The sequence below is a fragment of the Sprattus sprattus genome (genome assembly GCF_963457725.1).
Source record: "Sprattus sprattus genome assembly, chromosome: 8".
NCBI classification, from domain to species: domain Eukaryota; kingdom Metazoa; phylum Chordata; class Actinopteri; order Clupeiformes; family Clupeidae; genus Sprattus; species Sprattus sprattus.
In genome coordinates this window covers 16,166,452-16,189,805 of record NC_137927.1, presented here as the reverse complement: position 1 = coordinate 16,189,805, position 23,354 = coordinate 16,166,452, and the positions used below count along the sequence as shown (strand labels likewise).

The following is a 23,354-nucleotide window of genomic DNA, read 5'->3' as shown; positions in this document are numbered from 1 at the left end:
TTGCATTAATATATCTCTCTAGTATTTCGAAACAATAATATCAGTCCCTACCTATAGAATGTTGGTTTTTATAATCAGTTATTAATGCTAGTGAATCTTAATTTGACATAATTAAAGTGAATGCATTGGGTGCCTTCCATTTCAGCCCATTATACAATATATTTATCATTGATAATGAAGATTTATTTCAAATGGGCACCCCAAAAAATTGCCGTGCGCTGCGCGCGCAAACAGGCCTCTCCCCTAGAATCTTTCATAGGGCCCAAAATTCCTGGCAGCGCCCCTGGTTACATAGGATAACCATGGCAAACCGTTTTAACGTTTAAGAGAACTTCAATCCGAATCAATAATAGCATTTTAGATATCCATAATAGTATTTATCCTCATCAAATTGCATTCTCTAATTGAATACAATGATATTCGTACTTGAAATTGTATTTCAAGATATCTTCTACTCTGATTAACTTTAGTCAAATGTTACAGATATCTGTAATTCAATTCTTCCTAGTCAAAAAGAACATTTTTGATACCCACAATGACCCTCTTCAAATCTCCACAAAAAACTCCCATGCATTACAACTATATGGCTGAATCATATGCATCATCTGCACAGACAACAAACAGTTCTGGGTAAAGATACATTGCAGTAGTATTTATTCATGCAAGACTTTAAGCTGATATTATACATCAACATCTCACAAAACAATGTGACAGGATATTTCAAGTCAAGACACTATTCTGTCGATACGTAATTAGACAATGGCTTGACTTCTTTCATGCTGAAACATAACACAGCAAATATATTCATTATTTTAAAACAAATAAGAGTAGGCTACATTGTTTACACACGGCCAACAAAAGAACATTAGGCAATATTATACGGTTTTATAATTCTTATAAATACTTAGTCCAGAAGTTATAAAACCCTATAAATATTCAGGTTTATCAAAACACAACACGTATAATCTGCAACACATGTACACAATTGTCTTTAGTAAAGGACACAGGAATTACTTGTCTTTATATATACTTGTCTTTATATTTTCTGACAGACAAACTACCAGTTCCTTCAAAATTATGTAAACGATCATAAAAAAGCCAACCATAATGGTTATTTATTTTTAGTGCTTTCCTTCAACTTCCACAGTCAACAAATACAGTATATGTTAAGGCTCCTCACACAGGCATGCCGTCCTGGTGACCGCAACAAATTGGGTTCTGAAAACATAAAAGACTCCACCATGCCTCCAAGAATAGTAGACCCTCATACATACATAACCTGCTTTCATAAGGCGTGGCAGTCAATGGCAGTTGTCCTCAAGGGTGGTGAAGAAATATAAGGATTCAATTTCATACACCAAACTGTTTGAATCTAGTGAGAGGTCTTAGTGTTAGAGTCTGTGCTTATGTTGCTCCAGTTGTGTCAGACTTGTAGTACAGGTCAGGTAAATAATACAGTCAGAGGAATATGGGCAATGACATACCTCTAAATTTTACTACACCGCATTTCTAGAATCAGAATTCCTGACAAATTGTGCAATTTAAAGAAAACATAAATGTCACTGACAACATTTCATTTAAAGAAGTACTGACAAGACACAGAAAAACAGTACTTCAATGTAGTGCAAGTTAAGAATGTGTACTGTACAACAAGTCAAGCAGATGCAGGGTACAACACAGTGACAGGGAATCAGTCCTCAAAGGGGTCTTGCTTGCGCTCCGTCATTCTAGCACATCGTGGACATGTTGTCGAGTTGTCATAGTAACAATCCCTGAAATAGAAAACAATGTTGGTTAGCATAAAGTTCTGCATTCATATAAAAAAGGTTATGTTCAAACTTTTCAGGTTTGTTTTGGAGCTTGTTCTACTGTAGAGCTCCCTATTTTTTGTTTCACATGACATTTTTTTGTTTCAGCATGCCCTAGTATAGTCAATGACCTACTGTTCCCCAAACTTGCAATCTCGAATTTGACCCAGAAATGACCAAAGCTTATTAAGAAATCTTAGTTGGAATCTGATCCATATCCAAACCAAATCCATAAACAAGTTTATTCCTGTTGATTTGCGTGTTATATGACGTAATCAGTAATGATTACTAAAGGGCACCTTGGCTGGTTGTTTTGTGGGACTTCCTCTAGCCATCATTTCATAACAGGCTTTGGCACCTCACACACATAACACAGAAACATGTCGACCTGTTACCTACCCAGTCTTATGCCCAGTCTCCATTATGTAACTACCAAACATGGCCATGGAAAACTAATCCTGACCTACATTGATGCAAAAGTAGTGCATCTCTTTCATCCAAGTCTCCTCAAACTAGTTATTTACTAGGCCTCTAGAAAATAACTAATTGTAACTCCTTTATGTGTATTTTGTGCATATGAACTGTAGCCAGTAAAATCTACCCAACGGTTCTCAGGCATATTGTGTTAACTGATCCAATGCACTCTCCTTTTAATTATTTCCCTCTTGCTTTTTTAACTGTTTTAAATCACTTACTTTTTTATCTCTCTTTTATTTTTCCGTCTTCTTTGTCTGCTTACTTGTCAAGCACTTTGAATTACCAAAGTGTATGAGTTGTGCAATATACATATAATAAATTGCCTTGCCTTACAATATTAGATGGGGGGAGAAAAAAAGAGAGAAAACAAAGAAAAAGAGAGAAAACAAAGTTTTGTTTTATGACCGAAAATCTGAGCTTGTGCTTACCTGTGGAAAACAGCAGAGCAGTCTTGACAGACCGATGTGTGGCTATCAAAGGGGAAGAGAATGTCTCCCTCTTTGCAAAGCTCGCACACAAACCCTTTGGCTTGGCATCGCTGCAATGAAAGAGAAAAGCTTAGGCCATTACAAAACTACGATCAAGACATGGGCAGTCTACATGTAGCACGAAAGGGCAACAATGTTTCCTGTCTTTTCTTTGATTACGTCCATATTGGTCCCTTTGTACCTTTTTAGTCCTTTAATGTAGTGTGGACTGATATAATAGTCTAAAGGTCACAAACAACTAAAAAATAACCCAAACGGATTTGAGTGTGCTGTGCTATTACAACATGCTCAAGAGAAGGAGAGAAAGAAGAGTGGCTAAGAAAGAGAAGTAAACTAAAAAACAGACCAGACAGCCGACCACTGACTAACACCAAACTGAACATCGACTATCCCAGTTCACTCCCTGTATTTTAACAGCCCTGTCCCAATGTAGTGTTCTAGGCAATTTAGACCTTTAGAACTGGGGACAGAATTGGGAAGTTGAGAGTGGTATACCATGCTGCTGATGTTTCAGTTGGGCATTGCCACCATTTCCCAATACTATTCTGAAAGGCAACACCAGACTCCCCACTGCTGGCAGGTGGCTTAGCATTCTGGACCACAGTGCTCATTCTGCCTAGCACTACCAGAGTAGGGGCGTCCCTCTCTACCTTTAAGAAGCTCTTGAAACCCAACTCTTCAGAGAGCTCCTCCTTTCCTAACTTGCACTTCCTCTACCTCTCCTCATCCTTCCTCTAATGACATCTCCTCTAACAAGTACTTAACTCGCACCTACAGTAGTTACATTACTGCAATTTTGTATGCCTTATGTAAAGTAGTATTTATTGTTACACTAGGTCCCTATTGCTCGTAGCTTGATTGTTCTCTCCTTTCACGTCGCTTTAGATAAAAGTGTCCGCTAAATTACTAAATGTAATGTAATGCAAATGTCACAGTAATGAGTGTATGGCAAGAAACAACAGTAGTATCTGGATGGTGTCATAACTGCCATTCTGGCAATGGTGTGCAGTAGCCTTAATGGTGCCAGTGTCAGACTCACTTCGCAGTCCAGTTTGATGTGCTTGGCAAACGTGGTGTGGACCTCTGTAAGCGAGCAGCTGAGGCGCCCGGTGGAGATGTCGATAAGGTCCTGCAGCGAGTACATGTCGTCATTCTCCACAAAGTGCTGCCTTTCGTGAAGCTAGGGTCAGAGAGAGGGACAGAGAGAGAGAGAGAGAGAGAGAGAGAGAGAGAGAGAGAGAGAGAGAGAGAGACAGAGACAGAGAGACAGAGGGAGAGTAGCAAAGAGCACAAGATCAGGACCAGAGAAGAAACCCACAACCCTGCCTTGATCATGGCCAATAAGCTATTAAAGGACAGAAGTGAGACAATGTCCTTCTATTATTTGAATAAACGTTCTACGCTCCATAACCATATCTACCCTCCTGCTTGTATGATACTGTTTATATCAATATTGGTCAATCTGTAGGAAGAGCTGTGACCACGAGATTCATTGTGTTTTTACGAGATAGAGCCAGAAGATAGCGTCAGAGATGCATGACCACTGAACGCATATATCTACATCAATTGTCCATGCTTCACTTTTCACTTCCCACTTTTAACAGCGAAAAAAGTAATTAAATGACCAGGCTCTTCTGCCCTGTTGTGTTGTTTCAAGGCTGTCATATACACCTGAGAGATATCACTCTGTGATAAACACTGACAGGGAAGATGATGGAACTCTTCTCCCTGATGGGTTCAGTAGATTTCATTCACTTACTTACTCTACTTAGTCATATCCTGCAGGAAATCGGTTTTCACAATAACTAATATGAGCTAATCGTTTCTCCCTGAACATGATTTAGACCCACTGTTATTGGAGACTATCATTCTAAAAATGTTTTCAGACCACAATGTCCATAGATAAAATGTATTCATGGATGTCCACTTTTTCAGTCACACACTTACCTGCAACAGCAGCCTGGCTTCCATTGCCTCCTTACAGGTGAGGAAATAGGGCTTCATAAGAAGAATGTCCTGACGCAGCTTCTAGAAGCATACACACCAACCCAGACCATATGTGAGACATTCATCTTGACACCTAAATTAATTTACTCAACAAGCTGTATCCAGAATCAACGGGGAAACCACAAGCCTATTGCTCAGACTCCTGTAACATCACGACGGGCCATGTTCAATCAATCATCGACGGGCAGCTGAGGCTCAGGAAGCCATACAGTGATCTGGCAGAGAGATTGCCCTTGTGTCAACTGAGGTTTTCCCATGAGCACTTTTGGCCGTACCGAGCCGGGCTGTGCCGAGCTAATTTGCATTTCTATTACGAGTCGCACTGCGCCACACTCATTTTTGACCCTCTCCTGAGGAGGGCCCAACTGTGCGGGGTCTGCCCCAAAACACACCAAATGATGTTGAAGATGAGATCATGTTAAAACGTTTATTCTGGAAAGTCTGAGTAAGTATTGTGACTATATAAAAGCATAAACATATTCTCTCATTGTGACAAGTGGTATAAACTCAATAAAAGGATAAATTAGATGCTTAAAATAGCCTAGCCCACATAGAATTAGAAACAGCAAAGTGTAAGTGCACCCTTAAATGTGTTTTTTGAACTGTACACTAAATGATAAGATGAAAGACATCAATGCTGGTGTTAATATTGATAACATTTCTATTTTATAAAAATCTACATTTTATGGGTTGAATATGGCTCAACATGCCATCTACTGTTTAAAATCACCCTACACCGATGCTGACATATCGACGAACCCAGTCTCCTCAGTCTCTTCTTTTGAGATTAAACCAAATGTTTCCTTTCAAGGGTAATGCTCTACATACCTAAATACATGTAAGGCAAATGGGGTATAAAAAGAAGAAACTAACATTACCCTTGGCGTTGTGGAGTTCTTTGCCTCCAGTTTATCGAATATTTTTGTATGTCAGGACATGGTGGCCTTAATCCCTTACTAAGAGTCCCTGATGTAAGGAAATGCAAATCCAGGCTGAGCTTGGTCGATGGACTAAATTGAGTGGTGCCATTTCATATGGGAAAACAGCAAATGTGTCTTTGAGCCAGACAAAATCTCAATGTTTACAAAGTATTCTTTGTGTAATTTACAGCAGTGCTAGAAAGTTTGTGAACCCTAGAAATCAGGTCTAAACGAAATCAGATCTTCAACCAAGTCATTTGATTGGATACAGGGAAGTCAATTGGATTAATTTTTCCACACAGTGGCACAGACACTGGCACAGACCACTAACTCATCAACCAGTCTCGGAGGCTTTTGAAAGCAAGTTTGTGCGTGAGACTTGATGTCAGCCACTAAGAGGCCATGACTGTTGAAGCAAGGGTGGTAAGGAAGGCACATAGTATTTGTAATGATGTGTCACACCCTTTACATCAGGCGTATGAGTTGTTGCCTTCAGGCAGGAGGTTCAGGCTGCCTTCATTACAGACAAATAGAGCTCGTAAGTCTTTTATACAAACCAGTACATCCCTGTTAAATAAGAATCCAACTGTAATGTAATTACACTCATCACCACACTTTTCCATTGTATTGTATTTTGAGAGGGTTGTGTATTGTAATATGAGAGGGTATTGTCCTGTCCTATGTCAAGTTGTGTTCTGTCTGTATTTGTCTTTGTGTCTTTTTTCTGTTTTTGTAACTATCAGATGCACTGTCAATGGCACAGAACAAGTTTCTGCAAAGATAAATAAATAATCTATCTATCTATCTAAGAGTTCTTGCTATTCCTTAGTAAAACTTGGTCCAGGCAAGTTTGTGAATAGGACTTAGGAGAAATCCAATACTTTTTAGTTAGAAGCTTTTAGTGTGATTTAAGTACTCTCCGTGGTAAGATAAATCGCAAGTTAGTTTCAGGCTGGACTGATGGGAATATATTTCTCATTAGGCATCAATAAAGTTATAAAGTGCTTCCTACTGTAGAATAAACATAAAAAAAACATGTGTGTGATGGAGACTGCCTTACTAACTTACCCTGATCTCCACCAGCTCCTCTACGAAGTTGAAGAGTAGTGGGTTGACCTCCTTCAGCTTCAGAACAGGTCGAGCCATCATCAGAGCCAGGTAGCGCATGGAGGAGCGACACACCTGAGCAGAGGGACGGACAGACAGTCTCACTTTCAGCAGGAAGCCATCAACATATACACAAACACGACACATTCCCTCTAAGTAGCCCTGATCTAGAAATAAAGTAAACCAACTGAACCTTGACCAAAGCTTCTTTAAAAGCTGATATCATTTGGAAAAATGTTGTAACAGGAGGGGAAGCTTTGTTTAAATGTCAACGCTGGTTGCGTAAAGGCATTACAGCATTGTCGTGAAAAGGGCTCATTCTGACATAATCCCTAATCACTTAAATGGGTTAAGTCACCTCTGTGGAAGCATTCAGACATAATACATAACATGGTCTGATTTCCTTCTTTTGAGTATTTGAACATGTTAAGTCATAATTATCAGATTACAGCCAACAACTGTCTGGGTGTTCAGGTGATTTGATTTTTTTGGACTGAAGCCAACTGTTAAGGCCCCCACATGCTTATCCGATCATGCTCTCCGATCTCACGAGTCACGCGCTTAAACGCCCTCCTTGAAGTGGGACCACACCTTTGAGCACCTTGAGCACCGCTTGAATTTTCTCACTATCCGATCCGACTATCCGATCCGAGCTGTCCGACACCCCTGGCTAAAATGACGTTTCCTGTTTCGTTCCCTAGGCTATATGACAGCACCTCCGTTTTAAAAAAATCGCTGAGAGATCGCTGGGAACCTGGGGCTGGAGGTCCAGGAGTGCATTAGGAGTTGGAGGAAGATCAGGGACAAGTTTGTAAAAATGAAAAAAACTATGAAGGGCACCAGCAGCGATGCAGGAGGAAAACCGACATCTCCCTTCTTCCTTGCTCTATCGTGGCTCTCGCCGCATATAAAGCATAGGGAGACGTCGTCTAATTACAGCCATAATAAAAACATTTCTTGGTTTTAAAACAGCCTCTTTGTGTTTGAGTTAGCAGAGCATGCAGTGTAAATGATTAAATTGTAAAATAACCTGAATTGTAGACGTAAAAAAGCAGAACTGTTTGTGTGGTATAATAATAGAAAATATTCGGCAATAACCGCGAGCTTGGTCATTGTCGTCAGTAATTCATTTCACAACAACAGCCTCTGATCATTAACTGAAAATACACGGGATAAAAACAAACGATTTCTTATTTTATAGTTTGTTGTTGATGATGTAATGGCCTTGTAACATCATAATAAACCGTTGGTAATCTCCACAGCCTCTCGTAGAACCATGCAGGTAGAGGTGAGTCGTACAATCATCAGATTAGAAAGGGCGTGTCTCTCGTGAAGTCGTACGAGGTGAATTGGATAACCATGCCAATGCCTTTAGGGTTCACTGTACCTTGTGCGGCTCAAACTCCCAGTTGTGGATGACGCGTGCTGGTATGATGGCTGTGTCGTTCCAATGGCAGCTGCTGCAGTAGTACTGACCGGTGTAGTCACACTGCCGCGCCTCAGACGGGACACCCCCTGCAGGACAGAAGGAGCATTGCAACATGTCAGGATCAACTTGACCTTGCCACTAGTGCAACAGTTATAACTACAAAGGCACTCGGAAAGCGCAGACCTAGGCCAAATGCAATATCTTGCGATGTTAACAAAAGTGAAAAATAATCTGTGGATCCGTCCTGTGATTTGGTTCCACACCAGAATTTAATGGGCTCTTCCTTGTACCATGCTACATCCTGACACCAAGTTTCATGAAAATTGGGCTTTTAGTTTTTCCATAGTCCTGCTGACAAACAAACATGGTACATGCTACATGCTACATGCTTCCACGCTACACCCTTCCACCAGTTTTCTTTAAAATTGGACCAGTAGTTCTTCCGTAATACTGCTGACAGACAGACAGACAGACAGACAAACAAACCGCACTGAAAACATAATCTCCTCGGCGGAGGTGGCATCATATGGGAAGACAAGGCCAGTGTGTTTATGTTGGAGATATCACACAAGACAAAAAGAAAGACGGCGAGAAAGACATCCTCATATACACTAGGTAATGCCGAAACGCTTTCTCAAAGTCCCCAGAAAGCCAGAATGAGTATTTGATTATACATTTTTGTCCTGTTGATCACACAGGCAATCACTGAGTAACACAAAGCCTATGAGTTCAGGGGACAGTGGAGATAATGATGACTCAGTATGCCACCGCCAGAGCATGCCATGGGGCTCAGATAAGGTCATCGTAACTGTGGCAACGGCAGACTCAGCCAAGCACTCACGCAGGGAGATGGGCGTGCGGCACTCGGCACATCGGTAGTCCTGCTTGTCCAGGCCGATCTCCGGGCAGATGTTCAGCTCGTACTCTGACTGGTGGCTCACCTTTGACCTCACACACGGCTTGTTGATCAGGTTCAAACACTTGCTGTGGACTCGGTAGTAACACCCTTTGGTGGGGGAAAAGAGAAGAGACAGTTATTTCTCTGGACGATTTGAGCGCAAAGGAGAATCAAGGCCGAATTATGCTCTATTTTAGACGTAACGCGTAAGCACGTAAGATACACAACTCCCCCTTGCGCGGTAAAATACCCCCCCTTACGTGCTTAAGTGCGTCGCCGAAAATTCCTGACTATGCGACTAAAACACTACTGCCCTACACAGCTCGCAAAGGCTGTGATTGGCCGGCTACCACAACATTTCACAGAGTCTCACGTTTCCGGGTTAATAGCATACAGTCTTTTTTAGACCCAGATATTTTTTTAAATCATGAATACCCTGCAGACCTCTCACAAGCCTTTTCTTATGGATTAGGAACTAACAGAAGAGGTCCGAAGACATGAACTCCTTTACAAATCCTCTTTAAACACTTATAAGGACGCTCAAATTACCGCGAATATCCCACTCTCACCCGCGATTGTTTGGAGAGAATGTGGTCATTCACGAACAAAGGTAGCCTACTTTCATATTCATTTTCCGCCACTTGTGAGTCATGGCGATATCTTTCATTGAGTTCATATTGACGAGAATCCATCAATTGCACCAGCGAGTTTGATAGAATGAGCCCGGTCTGCTCATATAGGCTACAAAAGTTAACAGTAACCTGCCGTTACCTTGTGGCCAGCACCATTGTAGTTACAAGCATTGACGTTTACCACCTCATCTTTGAATAATGTAACTCATTATCACATCGTTTTAAAGCCTTTTGCAGTCATTAAAAGATGTCAATAAACGAACTTTTGCGTCATGTGCTGTCTTTTTCGCCACTGGTACTGAATTGCCAACAGTTGTATTTTGTGTAACTCATGTATTCATAACATCAAGCCTTTCGCCCACTACACTTTCATGCTCCGGTAAGTTTTTTTTCCTTTGTCCTGCTGCAATAAATAGGCTTACTTAACTCAAAATAAATCTACAGTTCTGGCGTCAATTTGCTTTGCAACACGCAACACGGCTCACAAGCCTTGCAACACGGCTCTGCGTCTAAAACGAACCTTAAATCAAAACTTGTCTAAAACAAGTTCCTTGTGTAAATTACGTGCTTACGCGTTACGTCTAAAACAGAGCATAATTCGGCCTTCAGACAGTTCATTCTCTGGCCGATTTGAGACCACAATTAAGAACAACATTACACTTTTGAGTAATAGTTCCTCAAATTCCAATTGGCTCATACAATACCGGTAAGGAATAGTATTTACAATTGCATTTGGGTAGATTTTGAGAGGGTTTGGGTATTGGCATAGATGCCCCTAATATATTTGATTTCCTATCCACCAGTAAACGCTTCAACCCGGCTCTATATCAATAGGAATGAGATAGGAAATGATATATAATATCTTTCCATATTTAGAGAGTTGTTTTAAAAGATCTAAAGTAGGGTGACCAGATTACCCCTTTTTCAAATGGAATGGATGCAATATAATTCTGGCCACTAGTAGAAGTGGTGGGGCTGTTCCAAGTTGGCCATTGTGAAAAGTGGGAGGCTAAACAAATGCTTTGCAACCTCTAGAAGGTGTACACCCCTACAAGGCACCTGTAAATCCCTGTGTACATGAGTAAATTGTGTTCCCATAACTTTATCTTATTGCACTTAACCCCCTCATAAAAGGTAAAAGGAAATCAGGAAAAAACATGATTTTTCATCAGAATGGGTCCAGACACTTATAAAAAGTGCTGAAAAACAGGACTGTTGTGGTTAAAACAGGATTTCTGGTCAGACTACTCTAAAGGGAACACAGAGCTACAAGTAAATACACTGGAAACCACTAAAGAAAAGGCCAAAGGCACACATTGGTGTAGTTGCTGAAAAAACAGATTGAGAGCGACATCTAATTGGGAGAACTGGTAATAATGGAATTTCCTTCAATATGACAGGCTATTTTTAATTAGCTATTGCGGAGATGAGCTTAGAAAACCGGAAGAAAATGCAAAGTAGCCAAAAAGTTCGATCCGGAAATATATAAATCGAATCGGATGAATTAAAACAATAAAAATTGCACAACACCAGTTACGACACCACACAACACCCAATTAATTCTGGTTGAATCCTTTATCCTGTTAATATTTCTCTAACAGGATAGAAAATCAGCAGAGCCATACCATGGGTTGTAAGCAAACATCTCACAATTATTCTTCATCAGTAAGAACTTCCTCATTTAAATAAAGTCAGTTCCTTCACCAAAGCCTAAATACAGATGGGGCTTCACATGCCTTTCAAATTATGCCACTGTATGAGGTTAGCCAAACCGTTGCTGTTCTACCATAACAGTGGAGAGAGGGCTGTGCAGAGAGCAGTCCCTGTGGGTCTGACTGACCTGTGCATGTGTACCATGTCTGAATGAGACCCCAGATAATGGCGCTGCACTTGTCACAGGTCTGCTTTACGCTCTTGCTCTTCTCTTTTGAGAAGCGATGCTCCAGCAGCATAAGGAGATTGGGCTCTTCCTCCTCTGGGTCCTGTTTGATTGATGGACATTGCAGCCTGTCAGATCCTGGCATCAATAGTAACCAGCTGTGTATCCATGCATTTTGTTACTGGCAGTCAACTCTGGACAAACATGGTTTAGTTATTTTAAGCACTACCACTGAACTTTGGTCTGGGGCTGCTAAAAAATGAACTGTATGAAGTGACTCCTGTGAGTTTCACATGTGCTTTTGGCCCACAAATGCTCAGCTCCCACCTTGAGTTCCTGTAGTTTGAGGCGAAGGTGAATGAGTTTGACCACAGTGTCTTTCTGTTTCTCTGAATGCTCCGGCAGTTCCAGGATCAGTTTCTTGCACTCCTCTATGGCTGACTTCAGCTGTTCGATGTCAGACGCCACAATGGATCCCTTCTCACAGATGTACACGCATTACCCACAAAATGAAATAAAGAAAAAAAATCTATCAATCATTCATTTTAAAGCAAATCAATTTGCCATGGTGTTAAGTCTCTAAGTTAACAATAATGTACATGTATTTTTTAAGCAATTGAGTGAAAGGATGTGATGAAGCTGGGCCAAGGCCATTACAACAGTTATTGTAATAAAATGGCCTTTCCCATTAAAACTGGTTTGTTTGAATTTGAATTTAGCAACTGAACCTTGGAACCAGTCCAGTGACTTCAAACCTCTCTGGGAAAAGCATGTTGGAGTGTCTGTTTTTCTCTAGTCACCTACCATTGGACGGGAGAAGTGATCCTCAGCGAGCCCCAGGTCCATGGCTCGGTCCAAGCCGTGGGTTCTGGTCTCAGAGGAGAAGAGCTCGGGCCTCACCTCTGTGGAAAGGAAGGAGAGTGTGGTTTGTTCATTCCCCTCAAGTGTCTGTCAAATCCACCATGAAACACAACAAACAAAAAAAATACGTATCCTTTCTGGCTAGTTTGTACTGACTACACTGCTCGCTTAGTTCCTTGTTCAGTTATCTTACTTGCGAGACATACAGCATGTACATGTAACAACCAATAAAACGTGACATAGGCTAAATGATTAACATTAACAGGGATCGTTCATGTGATACAGCGTGGTTAATGTGGTGAGCATGCTTGACACACACTGTCTAATTGTTAACTTTCAGGCTGACATCCAAGTACAACATATGATACCACAATACCACAAGCTGAACAGACAAATAGACTTCAATGTAAGTAATTTAATGTAAGGAACCATAACATTGTAACCACAGAAATAACTACAGTAGTGTCATGCAGAATTGCAGTGTTGACAACACCGCCATGAAAGAGTGAAAAATATCATTAAAATGCAGATAATAAGCAATCCAAAAATTGGACACTGGATGTCAACAAATCAACAGCAAAACATAGCTATACAAACACCTTACAAATTGAGGGCTAAAATAAAACTACACAGTACACACCTAGTCTACTTGACCTAAAATGTCCAATAACACATACCTCTAACAGGGTCCACCGCTATAATAACTCTGAGTTTCACAGAGAATGGGGAAGCACTTCAGTATTTTCCCTTTACCTTAGTTAAGGTAAACCCTCAAAGACCTTGCAATCACATTAACAAACCCCCTCTTCCCATTCAGTAAGCCAAAAAAGTACTGCAATAAAGAACATTTAAAATAAATGTAGTACAGTAAAAAAGTAGTACCTGCATAGACTTCACAGAAAAGCATGAGTCTTTACTTGAATGATGTGAAAGCTAGCAAGACTATCCAACCAACCAACCAACAAAGAACGTCTTCTATTGCTGTTCCTTCAGTATTATATGTTTCTGGCTTGCTTGCTTTGCAATCTAAACAGGAACTGATATTAGCTGCATCAGGTCATCTGACCTTCACTTCAATTTTCACTCCCTGTTCCAAAAACCCACTAAGGATTTCATAACAGTAGTTCCCTGAAAATGAAACATCTGAAACCACAAGACGTCTGAGTCTTGATCAGAGACTCTCTTTTGTGTCTTAGTTTGTTACACACCTGCATGCCACAAACAACATTTCACCATTACAGAACGTACAATACGTATACAGCCACAAAACTTGCGACTGACTTGTTAAATACAACTGTCATACAACTGTTGTACTCAGCTGATGGCTCATAGTTGGCAGATCTTTTTCATCTCCATTTTGACCTGCTCCTGAGGCACTCACCAGTCTTAGAGGGACCATTGCTCTCTGTTGAGGCCTCATCTTCACCTCTGTCAAAGGGGTTGACGAGGCCTTGGCGAAAGCGGGCTAGTTTCTCACCGTATTCCATCTCACTGGCTACATCTGAGGAGCATACAAATGTTCCATCACAGTCAAACAGGAATACTGGCACACATTGTGAAACAAATGTTACTTCCTCCCCCTCTCCAAGGGTCCCACCCATGCTCACTGGGTCAGAGTCAATGCAGATGCATGACTTTCTGTCTGGTTTTTAGTGTAGGATACGCATAAAGGCAAAAACTCGAAAAGGTTCCTGTTTAATGGAAAACATCAAATGCAAGGTCTTTCGAGCGATTCAAGTACATTTCCTTTAAACATATGCTATAATTTACTAAAATATATGATAGAACATTATACACATAGCGCCAGTTCTACAATATTTTACAGTAAAATTAAGCAAGTGTGCCCAATGTGTCTACAAAGAGTCAAAAAGAAGCATGACTCTTGCTCCAACGCAAAAATATTATGAATGTATACCAAAACTGAAAATCCTAAATGTATCTAGAAGGGCACAAATTAGTTTCAATTGACATTGACAATACATTCTTTAGGTATAAATGGAATTAAACGTGTGAAACCTGTGACCAAAGTTGGTTTGCTCTTACAAAGGTGATTAAGTTATGCAGATGCAGGCACTAGATTCACACCTAAGCAATTAATCCTTTTCAACCTAATAAATCATAGTTTTAAGAAAAGTCTAAATGGGTAATTCAAATATAAAACTGTGCATGTTATGACTTCTGTAACTAACACGCATCCACGATCATTCATGCTTACATACTGTGACAGACTTGCAAAAGTTGAAGGTGATATTAGTTGCAAAAATAATTGGCCTAGTCTACAACTGATTCACTGCAATACTAATGCTAAAAACAAGATGCTCCGAGCCAGTAGTAATTGGCTATATCAGGATACCTTGCGATAGACACATTAGAATGATGACACGTAGTTCGATGAATCACAGAATTTGCTTTGTTAGCAAAAGACGTTTGCATCTAACATTAATTATGATAAGCATTATGGATAGTCAAATGTGTAACGAGAGCTAGCTAGCCAACTGTACTAGGCAGATGGTGGTGTATGAAATGGTGCTTTTAAAACATATTATCGCAACCCAACTAAGCTAGTTATAAAGAGTATATTAATTCGGGTATTTATTTTTTTTATGTTGTAATTCATATAGAACGTGGCTGCCTTGTTAACTTGCATATCCAAAATGACAAGAAAGGTGGACGAAAGCTAGGTAGCTAGCCAGCATCACTGACAAATACAAACAAATGCCTGTTGTTTTGGCGTGTTAGCGACAGCTAGCTGACTAGCTAGTTAACTAACGTTGAGCCTAGCTCGTGCATACTGCTTACCTCACGGTAGTGTTCCAAACGAAGGTAAATAAGGCAACCCTTATGCAAAATGGGTCCAAACTTCAGCGGTCAGTCAGTCCGATCGTTTTGTCAGACAACCAATTATTTCTTGTTTAGCGACCTCAAAAATAGCAGCATCACCAGTGCCCTAGAAACTCAAGCATGAAATAGGTTGAGTCATAGTCTGGAGGGACATCTAGTGGATAGACTGTGTAAGCAAAATATGGAGTCGACATAGTTGGAATGAAGGTTTTTTTTTTTTTTTTCACGCGTTGCAGTAATACCTTTGCAATCACCTAGTGTGTCATCATTATGACTATCAATGTCATCATGATTGACATTCATTTCAGTCTTCTAGCTTAACATAAACAACAACAACGCACAAAGTGCGTCTTGAGATATCCCTACTTGAATCAGGACTACTGATGGAGCAATAGATTTCGCACACAAAACAACCCATGTGCTATTTCCTGTTTTGTGGCCCTTTGGCATCAGCAGCTCCAATGGGTGTGGATTTTCAGTAGCCCCGTTGAAAAACATCCTACACAAAAGATTTGCTGGTGTATGCAGTTTTTTGCTAGGCCTTTGCTGAGCAAAGTTTTGTTTTTAACATGTCTGTGCTTGATTTTGCCTAGCTCTGACCTGGAACACACAAGAACTTTATATCAAAAACAGCTTAGACCAGCAATGGGCTGCCAGTAATGCTTGTTTCTGTTTTTTCATCAGGAGGGATATAGTTTACTACCCACAAGTAAAAAAACTAAACCAAAATTATGGCATAGATTTTGGCCACATCATTAAACATTGCACATCGATATACTTTTCTTATGCATAGCTTCTAAACTACAACTTCTCAAAAAGACACAAACCAGCATTGACAATGGTTTAATCTACTGACTCTACTGGTATCTTTCCTTTCAAGTGATGACAGCGTTTCTAAAGTGAAGTGTAGAATAAGTACCTCCTCCTCCTGGTCAGTAAGATCCGCACAGACAGGATGTATGAGTCCCTTGAGGTTGAGTACACTCCTCAGGTATGACACATCAGTTTCTTTGACCTTCTCTAATATGGGCCTAAATGATTAAGCAGCATTTCAACTTTATTGCAGGATGCAATCCTTTGTCTGGAGTACTGGAATTTGTGCCAAAGCAGTAATGAATCTTGAAGAAATGCATGAAACCTGCTAAGAGAGGAGAAGAGCACTTACTATGTCTCAAGGTTAATAGCTTCCATTAGAGTACAATATTGATGTAGAGAAAAACATGAGTGGTCTTATTAATGGCATGCATGGATAAGCAGCCTTTGATATACTGCATCCATCAGAGCAGACCAGATGATCACACCAGAGGAGCTAATACAAAATTAGGTGAAACGACCTCTAAAAAAGTATTTTAACAGTCGTGTTTTTAAAAATAATCATGTACAAGTATGGCCTTAATTCATCAGATACTAAATTAGTCTGGGGGCAGTGGATGAAGCCTGAAATTGGTTTGCCATGAAAGGCCACAGAGAGGGTCAGTGTTGTCACCATCACTATCAAAGCCTGCTCTGTTCAGAGAGCTCTTTTGTAGGCTATGTATACTGCTGCATCACCACCATGTGATCAACAAACACGCCATTCAGTGGAAGTAAACTAAGGGGTTCTGGGAAACACATATGCGAAGAGGAAAAATACTTTCCACACTGTATCAGCGCCTGATCGCCGGGGTCAATTTAGTTCTGGGCGAATATGTTTTCATCTAGTTATGTAGGTCATTTAGGTGTGGGATAGTCATGCAGTTAAAGCTTTGTTTCATTTGACTCAGGGTGTCCAGCATTGTCTCCATTTGCATCATAAATGTTGTTGGATCTTTACCCTTAGTCCTTATATTGCCCTCTGTTCAAAGACAAAAGGGTGAAAGAGTCCCATGATAAAAGTAAGTTGCTCTTAGGAGAAAGTTACTATATAAATGTTGCCAGAGATGTATCTGTTTTTCAAACATGTTTTATTTCAGTTTGATCAGTCAGTACTTTCAACATGTCAATATGAGCTGTTTGGAATACAGTCAGTGATTACTGGCGGAGCTGCCACTTATGTTTATCACAGAGAGCTTAATGACTGTATGAAGCAGGACAAAGATATACAGAAGGGATAAGGCAGGGAGGTATATTTTCGGTCCTAAAAGACACCATGGTTTTCTGATGACTGTCGTACACGGCTTTTACCCACATCTGGAAGGGCCACTCCTAATCCTGGATCTCTGACTCTTGCTCCTCGTCTTCATACAGCTCGCCCTCCTCATCTACAGTGGCATCCTGGTACTGCTGGTACTCGGACACCAGGTCATTCATGTTGCTCTCGGCTTCTGTAAACTCCATCTCATCCATGCCCTCGCCCGTGTACCAGTGCAGGAAGGCCTTGCGGCGGAACATGGCAGAGAACTGCTCCGAGATGCGTTTGAAGAGCTCCTGGATGGCTGTGCTGTTGCCGATGAATGTAGACGACATCTTGAGGCCTCTCGGCGGGATGTCACACACAGCCACTTTCACATTGTTTGGGATCCATTCCACAAAGTAGCTGCTGTTCTTTCTCTGGATAGCCATCATCTGCTCGTCCACCTCCTTCATGGACATGCGACCGCGGAAAATAGTTGCCACGGTAAGGTAGCGGCCATGGCGTGGGTCACAGGCTGCCATCATGTTCTTGGCATCAAACATCTGCTGGGTGAGCTCGGGCACAGTAAGAGCACTGTACTGCACGTTCCCCCTAGCTGTCAGCGGGGCAAAGCCTGGCATGAAGAAATGCAGGCGGGGGAATGGTACCATGTTAACTGCCAGTTTACGAAGATCAGCATTGAGCTGGCCGGGGAAGCGAAAGGAGGTGGTGACTCCACTCATGGTGCTGGAGACAAGGTGGTTGAGGTCACCGTAGGTGGGCGTGGGAAGCTTAAGTGTGCGGAAGCAGATATCATACAGCGCCTCGTTGTCGATGCAGTAGGTCTCATCCGTGTTCTCCACCAGCTGGTGAATAGAGAGTGTTGCATTGTAGGGTTCCACAACAGTGTCCGATACTTTGGGCGAGGGCACCACACTGAAGGTGTTCATGATGCGGTCGGGGTACTCCTCCCGGACCTTACTGATGAGCAGTGTGCCCATGCCCGAGCCTGTTCCCCCACCCAAAGAGTGGGTGAGCTGGAAGCCCTGCAGGCAGTCGCAGTTCTCACACTCCTTCCTCACTATGTCCAGTACTGAATCCACCAGCTCAGCTCCCTCTGTGTAGTGACCTTTTGCCCAATTGTTCCCAGCCCCACTTTGACCTACAGGAAAAAGAGGACATGGTAGAAAATAGTGGATGATAGGAACATATGGACACACACCAGGTTTTTGAGAAACATGATGCAAGTAAGGCTACCATCCAGAAATTCATTCCCCCTTAATTCTCTCTTTTATTTTCACAGACAGAAACTAATAACATTAGAATAATGGAGGAAAGAGCACTTCATGTCTGTACAAATACAGTATATCCGGTTTAGATACCTGGAGCTGTGGAAAGTAAATAGAGTTATTACTCATGATCTCTAACTGTTGACTGTAGACATCCTCCATTAGTCTTCATTATAAATAATTAACACAAGAAAAAAACAACTGCATTATACCAACCAAAAACAAAGTTATCAGGTCTGAAAAGTTGTCCAAAGGGCCCACTGCGGACACTGTCCATGGTACCAGGTTCCAAATCCACCATGATAGCTCTCGGAACATACTTGTTGGCTGTGGATAGATGAACAGGAGTAAACCACAGCATGACAGAAACATGTTTATGAATCATCTTCAATTCTCAATTATCTCTGAATCTTGTATGAGCTCACTTAGTTGCCTCTTTTTTTAGTTAAAACCTTGGGTGTATTGTTATGTGAATGCATAAGAATATTTAAAAATCCTTAATTTTTGTATGACCTAGTAACTTCTTCCATTGGCTTGTACTTAGAAGCCTGAAAACATTAACTGCAGGACATAAATGTGAGTTCTTGTGGGACTGTGACCACAGCTGCATTGATAGACACAGCTGAGGTTGCTGGCAGCTGTATCATCTTTACAATTCTCTAGCCATGCTTCTGTCTCCAAATTTAAATCTGTTGTAAATCACAGTACATTGCCAAGACCTGCCATTATTAAATAAAGATAATGTCTTCTCTCAGGTTGAGGATAGTTCTGTTTCAAAAGTAAGAAAAATGCCAAGCTAAACCCTTTTAACACCGGCCCTGAAGCTTTACACCCAGGAGTTTCTGATATGGAGTGTTACTGTCATAAAAAACATGCAGAGTTAACATTATTATTATTATTTTAATCCTATAGAGAATAACAAAACTGGTAGATGGCAGTGTTACATTTTTCCTCTTCTGTGTCAAAAGGAGGTATACTTACTATGAGCCTCATTATAGTAGACGTTTATTCTCTCCAGCTGCAAAGCTGAATCTCCCACATAGTTCCCAGTAGGGTCGATGCCATGCTCATCACTGATCACCTCCCAGAACTAAGGGCAGAAAAAAACTCTCAGGGATAATGTTTGAATGAACAAGAATGGATAGAAGCGGTACCTCAACACTGTTTTAAATGAACACAGTTCCTCTGAATATAATATAGTATCTCATACCATAAAACACTAAAAAACTGAAAGTAAATTTGTGAGAGAGACAGAGAGAGAAGACAAAGAGAACAGTGTTTTAATGTCTAACTTGCTATTACTTTTTTCAAAAAACACATTTTGATTTTGGAGACAGGAGATATCAGAGATTTATTGATCCTGTGGGGACAAACAGCTGTGTCTGTGTGTGTGCGTCTGTGTTTGTGTGTGTTTGTGTGTGTGTGTGTGTGTATGTGTGTGTGTGTGTGTGTGTGTGTGTTTGTGTGTGTGTGTGTGTGTGTGTGTGTGTGTGTGTGTGTGTGTGTGTGTCTGTGTGTGTGTGTGTGTGTGTGTGTGTGTGTGTGTGTGTGTGTGTGTGCGTGTGTGTGTGTGTGTGTGTGTGTGTGTGTGTGTGTGTGTGTGTGTGTGTGTGTGTGTGTGTGAGTGTGGTGGAGCTGATCAGTGTTGGAAGCACCTAGGGATGGAGAGAAATGGGAGACATAGATGACCCAGTGAAAGAGAAAGCAGTCCAGGCAGCTTGAGGCAAGAATGAGACAAAGAAGCCGAGTACACATCAGGACAGAGGGCCATGACATGACATGATGGATCACTCTGACGTCACATCCTCCCTCGAATCAGCCATTTTGCCCAGAATTAGAAGCCAGCTGTCTCATTTTTAACTAACACTGTCACGGAGATCACCCGAATATTTCAGTAGGGTCCTATGATTTCCACAATGCGGAAAACGCAGACTCACAGAATTCAGTCTGTAAAATGTAAATCACAGAATTTTGTATGACGACAGGAGAGAAATACATGCAATAGTATTATAGGCAACATTTTTGCCCATGTGGGAGATACAGACACATCAAAAATGTTGTCAGAGAAAGGTAATCAATGTTTTTGAAAATGGGTAATGGGTAAATGTCATTATATCAACCTCTCATGTTCAGTGGTTTTAAAGGTGCAAACCTGTGCCATGGGTGTGGTCTCAACTCAAGAACACCCCGTATGTATTAACAGAAACATAGGCATATTAGAACAAGTTATATTTAAATATATTGAGATATTGATCTGCTTTTAAGATATTTTTATTTTTTTCAGATTCAAATTGTATGTGGACATTTTAAAATATTTTTGAGTTAAGTGGTGTTGCAGCAGGTCAAAGTGAATCTAGTCTTGCTAAGCCAAACATCTCTATGGCAACATGAAAAACTTAATTAGGAATTCAGTTATGTGATTAAATCACCCTAAATCCTACATGCTAATTTGATAACAGTCAAACTGATAAAACCGAGTTCAGGAAAAATAAAACGGAAAACATGGAATCTGGCAAAAAATCTAACGGATTTCATAGGCCCCTATTTCAGCTCCCGTTGGCCTGTTTTTAACAGCGAGGAGGGAGTAGGCCAAAGCCTCGGCCTCACTCTAAAAAAACTCAGAGTGTAATCACAGAGGCATGACTCAACGGCAGACAGCACACACAGACAAAGCACTTCCTCACTACCTCATTATGAGCCGCTGGGGAAAAATGTGACTAGAGTCAAACCTCACTGAGCAGCACTGTATAGATATTGATAGGTTATAGTTGTCTAGGTGATACCCCATGAGTGATATGTGTTGTAGATATTGCTGTTTTAATTGTAAAGGGTCAAATGCAAACACACAAAACTCAAGTTTCACAGCTAGTTGGACAGAGAAATATGAATACTACTGAGCACAAAGGACTACATGAGGGAGGAACAGCTGGGAAGTAAATGATGACCTCATGCAACTGTAAAAGAGAATACCGAGGGAGGTGTGGCCTTCTAAAGGAGACCACAGAAACAAAGGATACTCATTAGTATTCAGTGAAAAACCATGCATATCACCAATTCTCTTGGCATCTTAAACTTTAATATTGGCATAATGAAGAAACAATGTTAAACTTGAGCGTTCAAATCAGCCATTGAAATGAATAAGATGGCATGACATGTATTGACATTAAGTGTCAGGAAAATCTTCATTGTCATCTTTTCGACTGCCCCAGATCATCAGGATCTTTGTCCAAGCCACAGGATATACTTAAGTTCAGATGCCTCAGGTGAAAGTATACTTAAGGCCTACGGATGGAAATGCCTTAGAGGTCTCTGAGTCCCTTTCACTGTAACTTGACCACAGCATTTAAAAGACGTCTGTGAACATCTGACTTCTCTAAAGCTTACAGTTTTCCCTTATGGAAGGCGAATTACTTCACTGGAAAACAAGAAGCTTGTAAAGATCTCCCATGAATCCATGAGAGCGCAATTTGTCATTTATCAGACAGTATGCAAATCGCCCAAGAAACTTTGTGCGCCCGACACAATTTGGTTTGTTTACGCCTGAGGCAGATGCAAATGGATTTCAACTGGTCAAATGTTTTCAGTACATAAGATAGGCGTTACAACAGAACTTAGTCCAAAAATGACCCTTTCACACAAAAATGCAAGTCATTATGATACATACATACCAATTGCCAACTACAAAGTTTTCTATAACAGGCTATTCACCACTTTCTGGCATCCATTTCAACAGAAAATATATTATGGTACCATAGGATGAGTATAAATGTTCGTGTTGAAGATGTTAGACTTCAAATGATGTACACCTATTACACCGGGTACAGTGGTGTGCGCAATAGCCACCCATATCTTTGCTTTGTCTGTGTCATTTCCATATACGAAAAACTTCCATGACACGTCCATATTCTTTACATTGGCGATTCCGTATGTTGCCAACCAGTGTTTGAAAGATTAGCCTACACATATCCTCGCGTTTAACTCAAATCTATTTCAGTGCATGAATGACTCGTGCGCAACACGTACAGCACATATGTTAACACACCCCAAATTAACAACTGCAATGCAACATCTGAGAGTTCATGTGATTTTCATAAGTTTTAAATTACCTTGGTTCCAATTTGATTGCCGCACTGGCCAGCTTGAAGGTGGACGATTTCTCGCATTATGTCCCTTGAAGTTTGTGAGTCGTACAAAAGTGTTATTCGGTGCTCGCTAAGCTTCTCATGTAGCCGCAGGTCGACAGCTCTGCCTACTTTAGACAGGGATGCTAATATTGCTCCCTCGTGACGTCATTTTAGGGATGAGACATATTGGCATCAGCCAATAGGAGTCACACAAAAGTAAATCACTGCAACCTCATGCGGTCTGACGGAGGACATATTGACAGCATCAGCAACCGGGACAAGCATTTTAACACTGCGCATCAGGTGCTCTTCTAGACCAGAGGTTCACAAACGGAGGTAACACGCTGAAGATCTGAAAAAACAACACTCTCTGCTTTAGTACGGCTATACCAGCAAACATTTCTCTTACTAACAGCATTGGCGGAAATAGCCAGCCTTGACCCAGTTCTTATCTGACCTCTAAACACAAATCTGATTTTTCCCCCCCTTCAGCTAGGTATGA

General features: G+C 41.0%; 2 protein-coding genes across 3 annotated transcripts; both read right to left on the bottom strand.

Annotated features, from left to right (window-relative positions):
• Positions 1–720: 720 nt before the first annotated feature.
• On the bottom strand, positions 721–15,386 carry def8 (differentially expressed in FDCP 8 homolog). Of its 2 annotated transcripts, XM_080843634.1 has the most exons (12): positions 15,306–15,386; positions 13,888–14,007; positions 12,450–12,547; positions 11,973–12,122; positions 11,607–11,748; positions 9,078–9,242; positions 8,195–8,322; positions 6,769–6,882; positions 4,721–4,801; positions 3,813–3,953; positions 2,714–2,823; positions 721–1,772 (listed from the first exon to the last, which is right to left on the bottom strand). In XM_080843634.1, exons 2-12 carry the CDS (start codon positions 13,991–13,993, stop codon positions 1,691–1,693), a joined length of 1,317 nt encoding a protein of 438 aa, XP_080699760.1. In that variant the 5' UTR covers positions 13,994–14,007; positions 15,306–15,386; the 3' UTR covers positions 721–1,690. The 2 variants fall into 2 exon arrangements, with proteins under 2 accessions (XP_080699760.1, XP_080699761.1); XM_080843635.1 differs by lacking the exon at positions 2,714–2,823.
• Positions 15,387–17,273: 1,887 nt separating this feature from the next.
• Positions 17,274–22,961, bottom strand: LOC308369639 (tubulin beta-3 chain). Its single transcript, XM_080844140.1, has 4 exons — positions 22,835–22,961; positions 19,710–19,818; positions 18,945–19,055; positions 17,274–18,601 (listed from the first exon to the last, which is right to left on the bottom strand). The coding sequence occupies exons 1-4, from the start codon at positions 22,889–22,891 to the stop codon at positions 17,532–17,534; spliced, it is 1,347 nt and encodes a 448-aa protein (XP_080700266.1). The 5' UTR covers positions 22,892–22,961; the 3' UTR covers positions 17,274–17,531.
• Positions 22,962–23,354: the final 393 nt, after the last annotated feature.